Source organism: Quercus lobata, chromosome 3 (genome assembly GCF_001633185.2).
Source record: "Quercus lobata isolate SW786 chromosome 3, ValleyOak3.0 Primary Assembly, whole genome shotgun sequence".
Classification (NCBI taxonomy): domain Eukaryota; kingdom Viridiplantae; phylum Streptophyta; class Magnoliopsida; order Fagales; family Fagaceae; genus Quercus; species Quercus lobata.
In genome coordinates this window covers 24,997,947-25,015,069 of record NC_044906.1, presented here as the reverse complement: position 1 = coordinate 25,015,069, position 17,123 = coordinate 24,997,947, and the positions used below count along the sequence as shown (strand labels likewise).

Below are 17,123 nucleotides of genomic sequence, written 5' to 3'. Positions count from 1 at the left end.
TCAAGACCCATTGGGTGCATAACTGCATATGTAACTTACCAATAATAAATAATTATTAAAAAAAGATCTACTGTTCTGGCATTTTATTTCTTTCTTTCTTTTTCTTCTTTGGGAGAGGATAATAGTATGTTAAAACCATAGAGATGACTTTCAGCTCATTAGAATCAGAACTAAAGGTCCAAACTCAGAACTAAAGGTCCAAACTCAGAAAAATCTGATAACTAAAATCTGCAAATGCTATAATGTTAGCTCGGCATCTGAAAATGTTTCAACTCAAAACAAGCAAACTGACTAAAAAAATATAGTAAATGCAATGAACCTGAAGGATAAAGATATGTGACATTAAGATGAAATGAAAAGAAATGCCACATTCATGTTTAGTTTATGACCTGAAGCAATGAAACACAGTCATGGAGCAAATTTGATTATATTGACATATTGACAAAAATAACAGAAAATCCACTATAGTCATTCAAGATTAAATATATGCTGAGCTTCATCTTCAATATCAGTGATCTTAAAACAGCCATGTGACATGTGAGGAAATTTGAAAGGATATTATGAGAAAAGCTCCTAGAGTAAGTAAAACAGGCTAGTGAAAGATAAGAGGTGGTGGTGCAAGTATATATCTGTATTAATATTACTCTTGATTCACATACATGAGAGAGAGAGTGAGAGAGAGATTTTGCAGAAGGCATTTTACAGAAAATGGCCTAAACTATCTTAAATCTCATTTATTATAATCTCCATTGCACATACTACACTTTCTTCACTTATCAAAAAAACATAACTACACTTGCTTCTTCACTAGTTGCCATTGACTGTGCCCATAATACCTAGTATTCCTGAGTGCAAAATGTAAACAATTAGTCAAAAGTTGAAAGAATATCTGATGCCCTTACCAAAGTTGCAATTTACAGAGACACTAATGAAAACCAGAGTTTCTGACAGCTGAATCCTGAAGGAATGTAAGGGTTTCCTGTGTCATTTTTACAAGATTGTTAAATTGAAGTCGTAACAAAAATGTTAGGTACCAACCAGAGGCCACTGAAGAACCTGCAATTGCCATGTTACTGTTCAAGAACATATCAGATCAGTGTTCTTTGTATCTAACATGCTAACAGTCCAATTTTCTCTTAAACCCCCCCCCCCCCCCAACAACCAAAAAAAAAGAAAGGAAACAAAAAAAAAAATCAACATTTTTAGCTTCATTCATTCCCAAGTTCACGTGTATTGTAAGGAACAATTGGCAAACAAAAATCCATAAAGATGTAAAGCATTTTGAGGATGGAATAATACCTTCATCTTTATTGGCTAATTTCAAAAGAAATCAAGAAAATCCTATAATATAACTCATTGAAATCGCAAATAATTATTTCACTCATAAAATTCAAATAACATATTAAAAGAGAATAGATTCCAAGTTTAAACCATAAATGCATGCCCCAAAATCACATTAGCATGAAATTTTCCATTAAATAATTTCACTTTATCCCATTCCCCTCATTAAACATTATTCAAATTCTAGTGATACAATTCAAAATGCCCAAGTAATGCAAACAAGTGCCCGGATTACCCATCTAAGAGTGGCAACAATAAGCCCAAAATCATTAAAGTAAATATATATATTGAACAACAACAGTCACATAAAACCTCAAACAGTCAAAAACCACAAAATCTCATTTATTCTTCACCTCCACCCCATTCTTTCCTGCAATAATCACCGCAGTCGCCATATTCAAAAACAACCCATGTTCCACAACCCCTTCCAATGTCGAAATCTCCTTCCCAGCTGCCAATGCATCTCTTATTGGTGTTTTGAAATACAAGTCCACAATATAATTGGAATTATCCGTCACGTATGGTTTCCCACCTTCACTCAACCTCAACTTTGCCTCAACCCCTTCTTCTTTAAACAACTCTTGCAACCTTATCAAGTTATACTTCCAGCAAAACTGCACCACCTCAACCGGCATTGCCAACCCACTTCCTCCTAGTCCTGTCACTAGCTTCGTATCATCTGCAACCACTACAAACTTGTCCGAGGCAGCTTCCACCATTTTCTCTCGCAAAAGTGCTCCTCCGCGGCCTTTCACAAGGTTCAAATCTGGGTCAACCTCATCGGCCCCGTCTATGGCGAGATCAAGGCTAGGGTGGTCGTCAAGAATTGAGAGAGGGATACCTGTTGAGTAATTCAGATAATTAAGTCCCACACCGGATAATAGTCATAAGAACAATTGATTGACATAACATTGTTGTTCTAAAACTAATAACATTAAATTTCCAACCATGTTGTAGTTTCTCTCCATATTATATCAAGTACTTGGCACCAGAAATTCTCCATTAGTGAATGTTATCAAATGTTGTGGTATCTCAACGTATTATATATCAAGTACTCAACACAAAGAATCCTCCATAGTAAATTTCCAACAAAACCAGTTAGCAAAATGTTATCAAATTTCTACAATGCCTTCTGTGGTGCCTTGACATGTTATGCCAACAACAACCCACCAAGAATCCTCAGAACTAAATTTCTAACAATGGCCAGTAAGCAATAGCTATCAAATTTGAACAATGCTGTGGTGCGTCTCAAAATGTTATATCAAGTACTCAACACCAAGAATTCTCAACATTTAAATTTCTAACAAAATACCCAGTTGACCAATCTTATCAAATTTCTACAATGCCATGGTGTCCCAACATTTTTTTTGATAGGTAAATGCCATGGTGTCCCAACATGTTATATCAAGCACTCGGCACCAAGAATTCTCAATATCAAATTTCTAACACCACCCAATTGCCACACTTTGTCATCAAATTACCATCAATGCTGTCTGCTACAGTGTCTCAATTCAAACATGTTCATATCAAACAAAGTACTGACACCAAGTAATTCTCTCAGTAAAAAGTGTCAAAATTTGAAAAATACCCAGTTGGCGAGCTTGCTCCTCGGTGCGTTTGGAGGTGGGGACACCAACAATGTCAGAGAGCTCACCAGTCTTGAGGAGATGGCCGAGCTTGGCGACGACAAAGGCGGCGGTGGAGCCGGTGCCGAGGCCGAGGACCATGCCGGGCTTCACGTACTCCACAGCCTTGTCTGCAGCCAGTTTCTTGAGGTCATCTTGGGTGAGAACTGGTGCAGAAAAGGCTTTTATGGAGTTGGGTCTGTAGGTGTGGGTGGTGGTGCGCAGGTTAAGGGGCTTGGAGGTGCGTAGGATAAGTGGGGTGGTGGAGGTGTGGTGGTGGTGGAGAGAGGAGAGGGAGAGAGATAAGGAAGAGGAGGCCATTTTTGTAGGTTTTTTTTGTATTTGGGTGGAGAGTGAGAGACTTTGAGAGAAAAAATATATAGAAATTTGTGAGTGTTTGTGTTTTGGTTCTCTTCTATCTATGAATTCTCTGTATCTCTCATTTTGGTTAGTTGGCTTTGGGATGTGGGTATTTTTTTTTGTATTGTGGGGTTTGGTGGGTATTTTTTTGGAAGAGATACTATGAAAGAGACTTTTTGTTGGGTAGGTAAAGTCATAGGTGGTCTTGGTGATGAGGATCATTTGGTGCAGATTGGATCTAGGGGATTTCTTTCCTTTTCTTAATTTTATTTTTTTAATAATAATAATAATAATAATAAATAAAGGCTTTCACAGTTTATATTTATTTATTTACTTCTCCCTTTCTTAATTGTTTTCTAAAGCTGCTCCTTTTGCTGCTACCTAAATGGCAGCTATGCTAACCCCATTTATGCTTTCTCCATTAAAGTATTTGCTGTTACCTGTCGTTCAATTTCAAACACCTTAATCCTTTTACTATGAGAGTCCGTGACCCACAACAACTTTGAGAATTTAGTGTTTGTTTATAAAATGTAAAAAATTAAATAAAATATGTAGCTCATGTCATGTGAGACCTACACATAGTAGAAAAAAATATCACTAAGTAGATGATTTACATGGGATTTGCAAAATAGTAAGAAACATCGCAATAATATTATAAGTGCATCCCAAATGTTCACTTAATGTAAGCCCATGTGGTTGGGGCTTCTTTGAACTTGTAGGAACATTTAGTGAAAGCTTTTTTTAGTGTGTTTAGTTTGACTTATTTATTTATTTATTTTTGGTTCAATATTGAATTCAGTTTTGTCACTTTTAATTTATTCATTTCAATTCTAGAACTTACGTTCATTTTTAATGTAGTCTTTCCATTCACTTCCAATAAAATGATTGTTATTAAGAGTTTTAAAATAACTTAGTTTTAGTATTCTTGAATTTTTGACATAGTTTTAGATGAAAATACTACATTAAATAAAAATAAAATTTATAATATTGAATGAATTAATTAAAAGTTGCATGACCAAATTGAAATTAAAGCAAAATTGGATGTTGCAATTCAACTCAAATTTGGCTTGTTTTTCACAGCTACTCTGAGTCTTGGTTTGGGTTGCAAAAAACCGCAAAACACAGAGTCCAACCCAACCGGACACAACCACAACCCAATTACCCAACTCAGCCAAAATACCAAAAATTAACAAACGATGTCGTTCAGAGGTTTTCATATATTAATTTTTCTCTTTTCATAAAAGGTATTCATATATTCTTTTTGCCTCTTGGATTCGTTTATACATAATCTTTTGTCCTTCTCATTCTTTCCAGACTCTCTCTCTCTTTTTCTCTCATACAATCAGAGAAGCCATGTCTGGGGAATCAGCCAGTGCAATTCACAGAAACCAGGTACGTTTTCTGGGTTCTCAAATTTTCCATTTTTTTTTTTAAATTTTCCTTTGTTTGTTTGCTCAGAAACCCTGAGAAAATCAATGGAAAAACCCAGTTTTAAAATCTGTGAACTGGGTTTTTTTAATAAAGAAATAATCTTTCTTCTTTGTGGTTAAAAACCCACTTTCAAGTTTTTTTTTTTATAAATTTTTTCTACCAATTTCTTTTGGCGACCAAATTAGAGAGGACAATGGAAGAGATAACATCTTAGTTCCAATTTTTCTTAATTTTTGATTGGTTTCTGGGAAAAGTTTGGTATCTGAGAAACGTGTTTTGGATGCTTTGAAAGCTCAGTTTCCAATATCACAGTTTCTTTTTTTAGCTTGAAGATTCAGAAAGTGGGTCTCTTTAGTTTGTAAACCCAGCTTTAAGAATTAAGATTTGCAATTTTCTTTTCCTTAACCATAGTTTTTGTCAACAAACTGAAGGGCACAATGGAACTGAGTATTTGAACTTAGTTTTCCTTTTAATTGTTTGGTTGCTTGGAAATAGTGGGAAACTGAATTGAAAAACTTGGAATCTAAGAGCTGGGTATTTGAGCATGGAAACCCAGTTGAAATTTTTGTAGTTTTTAGGTAACCAATCTGGGTTAGGTTCAAAGTGCTAATTCTGATATTGCAATTTTTTGTAATGGCAGGTTGATTTAGTGGACTTCATAGACTGGTCTGGGGTTGAATGCCTCAACCAAAGCACTAGCCACTCTGTTCCCAATGCACTTAAACAGGTAATTATTCAGAGTTTAAGACTCTTTTCTTCTCTTTTAAACATTGGTATTCTTGATTTACTTAGCATCATTGAAATTGAGTAAAATGTTTTACTCTTTGTGTGGAAGATTATGAGTTTAAAAGGTAAACAATTCGGGAGGCGTTTATTTGTAAATTAATATTGCTGATAGTTGTTATTACTTTTGGCATGGATGCTTATAAATTTGATGGGAAAGAATTAGATTAAGTTTATTTTATCATCTGGCCGTTTAAGTGCAAAAGGGTTTTTTGAGAGCGACATAGTTACATTACGCTTGGTGACTATAAATTTATGTCTATGAAATCTTATTTTTTTATTTTCCCTTTTGTATTTCTTCTTAGTAGCTGAACATTGGTTGGAAGGTAATACAGTAATAGTTGGTATGTTTCTTTATGGATTAGGGTTACAGAGAAGATGATGGATTGAATCTGGAGAGTGATGCTGATGAGCAGCTTTTGATTTATATACCTTTCACCCAAGTTATTAAACTGCATTCTATTCTGATTAAAGGATCTGAAGAGGAAGGTACTCATCAATTTAATTTTTTTGAATATGTACATATGTACATTTATTATACATGCACTCTTACTAATAAAGGTGGAGCTTTATGTACATAGGATGTCTTCGTAAAGAACTCCTAAAAGAAGCTTAATCAATAAAATCTAAAACAGAACATGCATCAGTGTGATCAAACATTCGAGCCCGCTGAAACAATCTTCTTTCAATGAATGATTCAGGGGAGCTTTATGCACATAGGGTGTCTACCTGAAGAACCCCTAAAAGAAGCTTAATCAATAAACTCTAAACCAGAACATGTGTTAGTGTGATCAAACATTTGAGCACACTGATTTTCTGAAGCAATCTTCTTTCAATCAATGATTTCAACCTAACATCGTTAAATGCTCTTCCAATTCCTTCTCTCCAAACTACCCATTAATCAAAGGGGGATCATATTTCAAATTAAGCTCCTATGCTGATCAAACAAATTCCTCCACCCACCTAGTTCTTTTAGAACCATTTTAGGCATTACCCAACGTGCCCCAGTCATAGAGAAATCAAAGGACTGGAGTTCATAGACCACCACACAATGGAGTAATAGATAATTCCGTCTCTCCATCCCCTAGGAATATTCATAATTTTTTATAGTCAAATTGCAATAGTGCCAATGGTCTTTGGCTTACATATGTATTAGTTAGATTACATTTAAAAGGAAAGGCCAAACTACCTTTTTTTTTTTTTTGATAAGTAATAAGAATTATATTAATCTTGAAGAAAAAACGAAAACAGCAAATACAAGGTGTTCATGATGGTGAACACAAAAAGCAGCAAACAAAAACAACAGAATTAAGAAAAGCAACTTAAGGGGCACTTCTAAGGGAAGTAAGAAACTCCAGAGTAGAAAAACAGTTTGAGGAACCCTAGCTCCTAGCCCATTCAAAAAGAGTACTTTGGCTGAGAGTTTGTAACTGATCAAGCGATTTCTCTATGGCCTCAAAAGAGCGCTTGTTTCTTTCCATCCAAACAACCCACATCAAACAGCCAGGAACCATATTCCATATGTCCGAGAAAAATTTCCCCAACCAATTACTCCAACAAAACACCAAACTCTCCACTAAACCTGGCATGACCCATTGAATCCCAAAAACTTGTAACATTTGCACCCACAAAGAATAAGCTCAGGACAGTGAATGAGAAGATGGTCCACAGATTCCGCAGAATAGCAGCACATACAGCACCTATTCGCCAAAGGGAGGCCCCGGAGCATCAAATTATCCAAGGTAAGTATCTGACCATGGGCTGCGGTCCACAAGAAGAAAGCCACCCTTTAGGAACCTTGACTTTCCAAATCCCCTTCCAAGGGAAGCTAGAGAGAGATGTACCCCTGATCTTATTATAAAAAGACCGAATATCGAACTTACCATTCCCATTAAGACACCAATGGGGACTATCACACCCAATGCCTCTTGGAATCCAAGACTGAATGAAATTTAGGAAAGAGAAAGCATCTTCTAATTCCCTCTCATGAAAATTCCTGTAAAATCTCAAGTTCCAAAATCTATTACTCCCATCCTCCTGATGACCCAACAAATCAAAAATGCAAGCTTCCTTGTCATTTGAACACGCATATAACTGAGGATAGAGCATTTTAAGTGAGGTATCCCCAACCCACCTATCATGCCAAAAAAGAATGCGGGAGCCATCACCCACCACAAGAGCCAAATGTTTGGAGAGCCTCTCCCAACCATCATTAATACCACGCCAAAGACCATACCCATGGGCTCTTCTGCATTCTTTAGTATTTCACCCCCTTTGACCCTCTCCATATTTGGTGGCAATAACCCTCCACCAAAGATGAGTTCCTTCTTGGCCAAACCTCCATAACCATTTCCCTAATAGGGCTTGGTTGAAGTGAACTAACTTCCTAACCCCCAAACCACCCGTCTCTAGAGGTGAACACACCTTCTCCCAAGCCACCAAAGAATGTTTAAAACACTCCTCCGAAGACCCCCACAAAAAATTCCTCTGAATACGCTCCAATTTGTCAGCCATAGCTACAGGGATGGTAAATAAGGATGGGTAGTATGTAGGAAGACTAGAGAGGGTACTCTTCAAGAGTGTAAGTCTACCACCCTTAGACAAATATAGACGCTTCCAACTAGACAGCTTCTTCTCCATTTTCTCCAAAATAGGATTCCAAATGGATGCAGTTTTATACGGGGTGCCCAAAGGCATTCTCAAATATTTCATAGGCAGGCTACCCACCCTACAAAGAAGAATGTCAACCAAAGCACCTATATTACCAACCTCACCCACCGGGACAATCTCACTCTTCCCCACATTTACCTTCAAACCAGTAAAAGCTTGGAAGCAAGACAAAGCCAGTCTAATGGACAACAACTGGTCTCTAGAAGCATCACAGAACAAAATAGTATTGTCTACAAACAGCAAATGTGATATGCAAACCCCGATAGAGTTAATTAGTCCCACATGAAAACCACGAAGTAGACCACTATCCTTAGTTTTCTTCAGAATCCGAGATAAAACTTCCATAATCAAAAGGAAAAAAAGAGGGGACAAAGGATCACTTTGTCTCAACCCACGAGAACTTCCAAAAAAGCCTACCGAGGATCCATTCACAAGAACTGAGAAGCGAATAGTAAAAATGCAAGCCTTAATCCACTCCCTCCACTTCAACCCAAAGCCCATCCTGTTCAACAAATAAAGTAAGGCATCTCAATTAACATGATTGTAGGCTTTTTCTATATCCAATTTACAAACTACACCCGGGGAATGACACTTCAATCTATTGTCAAGGCACTCATTCGCAATTAACATTGAGTCCAAAATTTGTCTTCCACCAACAAAGGAATTTTGAGTCTCCAAGATTAGACTGTCTAACACCACTCTCAACCTATTCGCCAACACCTTAGACAGCAACTTGTAAACACTGCCCACCAAGCTAGTAGGCCGAAAATCCTTTATATTGACAGCATTAGATTTCTTAGGAATTAAAGAGAGAAAAGAAGCATTTAGAGACCTTTCAAAAACTGAATACTTGTGAAAATGCTTGAATACAGCCATAACATCAGCCTCCACAACCCTCCAACATTTATGAAAAAATGCCATGGTGAACTCGTCCGGACCAGGGGCTTTATCCCCCTCCATCTCTGCCAGAACCTAGGTGACTTCTTTCGAGCAAGGTTTTCAGACCCAGACCGTTCATTGAACCATAAAAGAGAGAGGTTCAAGGTTTTTGAGGTCGAACTAGGGTCGAACCGTGATGACATCATAATTAATTTAATAATTAATTAAAACCTAAATATAGATATTAAATTTATAAAACTAGCAAAATTGACTAATATATCTATATATTTGAGGGAAATTTAATGATTTTCAAGCATATATTTAATAATTAAATAAGAAAGTTAATAAAATAAAATAATAACCATGAAAATATTAAAATTTATGATTAATTTTTGAAGTAAAGTTGAATATCTTTGAAGGATTTTAATTATAATTTTTTTTTTTTATTCCTTGTAAGAGATGGATAATTTAATAAAGTAGAATAAAATTGTGTTAAGTTGTTTTTATTAAATAATAAAAAAATTGCAAAGGGGTTGGACCGCACGATTCTTGCCACCGGTTCGTGCGGTCCAACCCCAATTTTAGAGGTTCACGGAATTAACAAAAAATCCGGCTCTTTATGCTTAAAAAACTGGTTTTCATCTCGGTTTCCGGTTTTCACGGTCCGACCTCCCAGTCCGGTCCGGTTCTGAAAACCTTGCTTTTGAGAAATCCCTCTCAAGGGACAACCTATCATCCTCCCCAATACAAGCAAAATCCAACACATCCACAATTGGACGCCAGATGTCTGTCTCTGTATAAAGTTCCTAATAAAATTGGACCACCTGAGAACGTACATCCTCATATAAAACACCATCAACCTCAACGCTGCTAATATGATTAGCTCTTCTATGAGAATTTGCTAATCTATGAAAGAAGCATGTATTGTTATCTCTTTCCTTCACAAACAGAGCACAGGACTTTTGTTTCCAGAAAGTCTCTTTCGAGGAAGAGCTTGTTCCTCATGCGAAAGGCCCAGAATATCTTCCTTGGCATCCAAACCCAATAATTCAGACAGCAAACTCTTCTTCTTAAAAGCCAAATCACCAAATTCCTCCTTATTCCACTTCTTCAGGTCTTCTTTAAGAGCCTTTAATTTCTGAACCAATACAAAGCTTGGAGAACCTGTAAAGCAATAACTGTTCCACCACTGTTGAACCATCTCAACAAAACCCTCAACCTTTAACCACATGTTCTCAAACTTAAAAGCACAGCGCCCCCTACCCACACCACCAGTTTCCACCAAAAGCGGACAATGATCAGAAATAACATGAGAAAGCACCCTCTGGGACACATTTCCAAAATGGTCCTCCCAATTTGCAGAGACCAAAGTCCTGTCAATACGGGACATAGACTTTGGTTCAGAGTCCCTAAACCAAGTGAAAGAAGCCCCATCTAATGGTAAATCCACTAGGAAATTATCCTCTATGAAATCTGAAAAAGCAAACATGGCTGGGCTGAAAGAGTCACAGCCAAGCCTCTTGCAAGGATATCTAATAACGTTGAAATCACCAAATAAAAACCAAGCCTTGTTCCATCGAGTACGCACCCTTCATAACTCCTCCCACAAAGCAGCCCTATGTAGGTCTGTGTTTGGACCATAAATGCCAGTGCAAACTCATTCAAAACCATCCAAAACACCCCTAAGAAGTACACTAACCGAGAACTAACCAACCAACACATCAATTTTCTCAACCACCCGCTATCCCAAAGCAGCAAAACCCCCCCAGATGTTTGAACTGCATACAGGACAGCCCAATTAGTGAAAGGACTACCCGATAAGCTACGCAAGACAGCAGAATTTATTGAAGAAAGCTTAGTTTCCTGGAGACAAACTATATCACACCTCCATTCCCTAAGGAGATTCTTACAAACCTCCCTCTTTCGAGGATTATTCAAACCCTTAACATTCCAAGAAAGGAGTCTTAAAGTCATTTATAACTGCCAATAGCCCTAAAACAGTTTGACGAACCTCTATAACGAGAAGAGGACCCATCGTAATTTTCTATGGATACTAGACCCCGAAGTTCTCTAAGACCTTTTTGACCAAGTTTAATAGGTCTTTGAACACACCCCTCGTTTACGACCTCAAGACATTCTTGTTCCAGTAGACGAAATAAAGCCACACATTGAGCTTCATGTTGTACAATAGGAAAACCCACCATTTTGCAAAAACTTCTCATCATTGTGGACACCCATTTAGATTGTTCACCCTCTTCATCAACCCTGGTCAACACCTTATCCTTCACTACCTTAGGATCCCACCAAGATAGCGGTACACACTCCAGAGGACCACTCTCTTGCTCCCCACTACCAGAAACACTAGATTTCGCTCCACTTTGCTCCCATGGAAGAAGCAAAAGCCTCGACCCCCCATTTTGCAACCCATCTACAAGCTCAACACCTGATGACATCATACCTATTTGGGAGGCACCACCATCGTTCACCTCGTGATGGGACTCCGTAAAAACATCCTCCACTTCCTCCTCAGACTAAGGGTCCCCCTCCCTATCCAAGTTGGACATCAGAGAAAAACGATTCGAGTCTTCCCACTGAGGACCTTGAGCCGGATTCGACCCTGAGCCCACAAATTCAAGATACCCAGGGTGTCGCAACTCCACCGTTGTTCTTTGAGCGATGATACCGCCTTCCCTATCAGGGTGCGAACCCATTGGGTTGGAGGCGAGAAGCTCCGTAGCTTGATCGAGACTGGACATCGGCGATTTAACTCCCGTTGGAGCCTCAGGCATCACCGATACCACTGTTGACTCCATCGGTAGCGTTGAACTCTCGCCTACTACACTCTCCCTCTGATCGCCATGCACACTCACGCCCAAACTAACAGGATAAGAAACCTCCACATGGGCCTTACCTCTCGGGTCAACTAAATGGGCTTTGTCATGCACAGAAACGTTTTTTAAAATAACAGGCCCGCTTTTATTGGACTTGTGAGAAGTATTTGGGTTCATCCAAGATACCACTCGTTTTCCCCCATCTGATTTAGACACCCTCAGCGCCAAGTTGTCAGTAGTCAACTTAAACATAAACTCACGCGTGGGTTTGCTATTTATATTAGATACTGTAACGACAGTTTCACCCTTCACGTGTGGGTAATGACAGAAAAGTAATGGTTATTATATTCATGTACTTTCTTTTAATTCTTCATCTTGTAATTTTCTTCTTCATCTTGATGTGGTGTTTGTGGAGGGAGAGGAACAACTAGAGTTTCAAAGATACAGAGAGAACTATGCTTCATCTCAAATTATTTTTTCTTGGAACTTTGCTAGTTTGGATGTCAGTTTTTCATTGTCAGTCTTTATGTTCTATTATTGATTTGATAGATTTATGTAATTTGCATGAATGATTGTATGGTCCCCAGTTGTATACTTTTTGCATACTTGGGCGACTATTATCTATAAAATTTCCATTACTTATCCAAAAAAAAAACTTCTTCTGGGCCCTTCTTTTAGTATTATGTATTATTACTTTTGTAACTTGTACATCTACAAGCTCTGAAGCATCTAATCAGATGAACCCTATTACTTTTTATGAAGTAATTTGCTCTCCCCTTATAAACTAGAAACTTTTATATCAATATGAGATATGAAAGCCACCCCACATGGCCCAGTTATCCCAATTTTCTTCTAGATTTGATGACATAGTTTGTGTTCTCAAAATTTTCCTGGGAACAAATCTTTGATTTTTAATAAAATAATAAATATAAAAGAAGCCAGTCAGCTTGCAACCTTTGTTTTTTACTTTTGCTTAAAAAAAATCAAAAGGAGTAGTAGGATCAGTTTCTATTTGGAAATTTAGATATTAGAAGGTTTACATCTTGGCCTTTAGATATTAATGGGCAATGGGGTACTCTATAATCTGGCTTGAATACAGAATACTGCTTGGGGGGATGAATATCAGAATATTTCATATGTTCAGCCTTAAGATCACATTACTTTTTTTTTCCTCCAAAAATGATTTATCTGCACATTTGCCAAGGATGTTATTCTATGACTACTTATTTAAATCAAAATATGTTATTTCTGAGCTGAAAGTTTATCTGATGAGGTTCCATTGATATGGTTATTGTCATGCTGCCACTTTTTATTCCCTTGCATAGTTTTCCCAACAGTGTGCTGTCCTTATTTATCTCAGCATTTTCTTAGTCAATTTTGAGTGAATTCATTATCTTCAGATATATGTATCCTGCATAGACTTTGAACTCTACATTATCCCACTTGTTGGCTTTTGTTATATTTAGTTTTCTAACATTACCAATATTTTCCAGGTCCTAAAACAGTGAAACTTTATTCAAATAAGGAGCACATGGGCTTCAGGTATGGTTTGAGGATAGTTACTGTTATATTTAGTGACCAACAATGTAAATAACTCATGATTGTACTTCATGATGATAATGGCAGCAATGTCAATGACTTCCCTCCAAGTGACACAGTTGTTCTGTCCCCAGACAATATCAAGGTTGGTTTTGGTGTCTAGGCTTTTATGGCAAGGGTTTTTCCCGTTCATGAAAATATGTGTTCAAGATACTTTGACAAAATAATATTAGAATGCTTGATGTACAGTTGGGTGTTCCATTTATACTTTATTGGTATACTTTTGCAGGGGAAGCCAGTGCTTCTGAAGTATGTCAAATTTCAAAATGTTCGTAGGTATGTTATCTCTTGGTTTTGATTTGCTCCTTTTTTAAATTTATTTTTAATAATTTTGCTTTTGTAGTAAAAGTTAACAATTGATCCATCTTAATAATTTGGATCAGCTTGACAATTTTTATTGAGGACAATCAATCTGGTTCTGACATCACAAAAGTTCAAAAGATTGCCCTTTTTGGATCAACGTAAGTTTTTAACCAGCTATGTTTATTTTCCCTTTTCCTTTGTTTCTTTATTTTCCCCTTCAGATCCATTTTCTTCAGTTGCTTTAAAACCACTCTCTCTTCTCTAAAGGAAATTATAATGTTCAGATTCCTTTTGATAATAAAGAAAGTAATGTTCAATACTAAGATAAATTGTTGTAAATTTATAATTTAATTATCTAGTCAGTTTTTGGTCCACCACCCAATTAAAAGAAAAATAAAAAAGAGAGCTAGTTATACTTAATTTACATGGAGTGTTTATGCCTGTATTAGTATGCTTTTGGGTGTGTTTGTTTCAATTAATATTGAAGGGCATATTAGAGAATTATCCATTAAAGAAAAGGGGGGCAGGGTTGTTTCCTTCACATATGTGCTATTGCATTTGACTGACAAATAATGGCAATATGGGCAAAAGTGAAATTTGCAATTTGTATTGTCTAAAGACTGATGATCTGATCAGACCAAGCCAAATGTCTGACAGATTCATAGAGCAACTGTTATAAACTATCATAAAATGTTTTGGTGGATTAGAATGCATTCTCCCTGACTTTCTATCGCTGGTTAATCTTTTGATATCTCTGAGCAGGGTTTCACCCATTATTCCCTACAGTTTATTTTAGTTTAGTTCTTCTCTATGCAACTTAGTTGGGAGGTATCCGTGTCTTTTCTACAGAATAAACAGTAACACATGTAACAATTTTGTATTCCCTTTATTTCTTGTCAAATGTCACATTTCTTTATCACATATTCTTACTTTAACTCAGCATTTGAAACAGAGCAAACATTTTAGTACTCAGTTTTCTTAGAATCTAACCTATTATGTGATTTAGAATTTGACACCATTTTAATATTGGTTATTACATGGTCAGGTGTTAATGATACATTTTTCCTTTTCATGTCACAAAGTGTCCGCGATAAATATATCAAATGAATTTGGTAATATTTCTTTTGTAATGCAGGGTGGAGACGACAGACATGAAGGGTTTGAAGAAGATTGAGGATCATCAGCACTGACCCGAAAAGAAAAAATATAAAAGGGGTTGGATATATGTGTTCGATCACTAGGACACATGTACAAGCTTCTCATTTTTCTTTTAAATTTTTTTATAGGTTTTACAGCATAGACAGCTTCATGCATGAAAAGTTATATGGCTTTCTGACATACCTTTATCTGTGTGGTAGTGGTAATTTGATGGATTAATGACTTGGGCTTACATTTAAATCCCGTTGAGGTATGTGTTTATGGATTGCCTTGAAACTTTATCTTGGAAACAAAGTTGCCAACTGCATGAAATTGGGATCAAATTTTTTATTTTGATATGATTTTCTGCCTTGCTTGAGATGTGTGGCTGCATTAGGTGTGTTGTCTTCCATTCAATACTTGATTAAGTGCCACAGGCTGTGCTACTACCTTTCTGTACTGACATCTGGAATAATTCTTAATGATTTTTCCATAAAAGTAGTTTCTATATTCCTTGTCCTGTAATTTCAACCACTGCCTAGTTGCCTTGAATAATTTAAACTATGAACTTGTATAAAATTTGATTGGAAAGTTTGATCAGAACCTTTTCTTAATAGCTGGGTCTTATTATCTTCTCAGTAGAGTTGGCTTGATTGTCCAACTAAATAGTGCATCTTCAGTAATGTAAGGAAACAAAACAATCACATGTAACATTTGATTCTCAGAGCATTCTGTACAGCACACCAGTCAATAGGAAGATATTGACTGTTCTGAGTTGGATAAAGATAAACTAACCTTTTATACAAGAATCCTAGAGAGTTAATCAAAGCAATGATGCACTGAATGAAGATGTCTTTAAGCATATCACATCTTTCACGTTGAAACCTGGAGCTGAATGAGCCAAGATCTCTATCCAATGCTTGAAGTCCTAGTTACCGGACTTGAGGGTAATGTTTGCAGAGGCTTGTAGACACTCAAAAGATGCAATAAGATACTCGAAATCAATTATGATGTAGCCTTTTTCTTCCTTCGTCATTTTGGCTAGACAACTTAACTGGTGTAGGTGGATATTAAATTTCAGATTTTTTATTTGATGACAAAAGACTTTACAGTTGACTAAATTGGTGACCACAATCAGTAGTCATCGTTTTATAAGAGGTTTTAGGAAAATCCCCATATAATAAAGTGTAGGGTAAATTCCACAAACCTACCCTGAGGTTTGTGATAATACCAGTTAGGTCCAGAACATTTTAAAACCCACCAATTTGGTCCTAAAAAGACAACTTTGCCCCTAAACATACAAACTCTCTATTCTCTCTCGTATCTCTCACTCTCAAACCTCTCTCTGACCGAAAATACCCAACCCAAATTTTTGAATCCAAAAGAACAATACCAAAATCCCACTGAAGATCCCCTGAAAATGCTACAAAAAAGCACATAAAAATCACTCTTTCAAAACCCATTAATCCGCTTGTAAACCCCATTGAAATCTCCAGAAAAACCCAACAAAAATCCCCAAAAACCAGAAAAAATCCCAACCAAACACAACACAGAAAATCAATACAAAACCACCCAAGACCCCATTGTAAACATCAAAATAGAAACCAGAGAAAAAAAAAAAAAAAAAAAAAAAAAAAAACCACACCACGAGATTGGGTCATCATCCCCTGAAGAACATTGCCCAAATTTGAAATCTAAAGCCCATGCCAAGATCCATGCCGCCGCTGCAAAGACAATGGAGAGATCTAGATTGAAGCACCATCACCACCACCACCACCACCACATGGGTTCTGATAAGAGAGAGAGGGGCGAGAGTCTGTTGATGGCATCAAACTTGATGGGAATCGAGAAGACCCTTGCATGGTGGTGTTGCTGACATCGATAACCGAGCTTATGGGTTTCGCCGGTGACCAGATTAAAGTACCATCACCACCGCGTGGGTTCCGATCTGAGAGGGACAAGAGTCCGTTAAATAGCACTGATGGCGTCAAACGACTCAAACCTACGGTGGGAATCGGGAAGTCCTTTGCTGGGTGGTGTTTCCGGTGACCAAAACTCATGGGTTTCATCGATTAGAGAGAGAGTTCTAAGAAAGAGAACTCAGAGAAGAGAGTTGACAGAGAGGGAGAGTAACGAGACAGGAGAGAGAAAGAAGAGATAATAA

The 17,123-nt window shown here is 37.1% G+C and overlaps 2 protein-coding genes across 2 annotated transcripts; one reads left to right on the top strand and one right to left on the bottom strand.

Annotated features, from left to right (window-relative positions):
• Positions 1–1,424: 1,424 nt before the first annotated feature.
• LOC115980040 (probable ribose-5-phosphate isomerase 3, chloroplastic) lies at positions 1,425–3,432 on the bottom strand. The gene is made up of 2 exons (XM_031102237.1): positions 2,930–3,432; positions 1,425–2,182 (listed from the first exon to the last, which is right to left on the bottom strand). Exons 1-2 carry the CDS (start codon positions 3,285–3,287, stop codon positions 1,680–1,682), a joined length of 861 nt encoding a protein of 286 aa, XP_030958097.1. The 5' UTR covers positions 3,288–3,432; the 3' UTR covers positions 1,425–1,679.
• A 1,147-nt stretch (positions 3,433–4,579) lies between these two features.
• LOC115981761 (PITH domain-containing protein At3g04780) lies at positions 4,580–15,338 on the top strand. Its single transcript, XM_031104107.1, has 8 exons — positions 4,580–4,718; positions 5,398–5,484; positions 5,906–6,029; positions 13,414–13,462; positions 13,547–13,604; positions 13,749–13,795; positions 13,903–13,980; positions 14,958–15,338. Exons 1-8 carry the CDS (start codon positions 4,680–4,682, stop codon positions 15,010–15,012), a joined length of 537 nt encoding a protein of 178 aa, XP_030959967.1. The 5' UTR covers positions 4,580–4,679; the 3' UTR covers positions 15,013–15,338.
• The last annotated feature ends 1,785 nt before the right edge of the window (positions 15,339–17,123 follow it).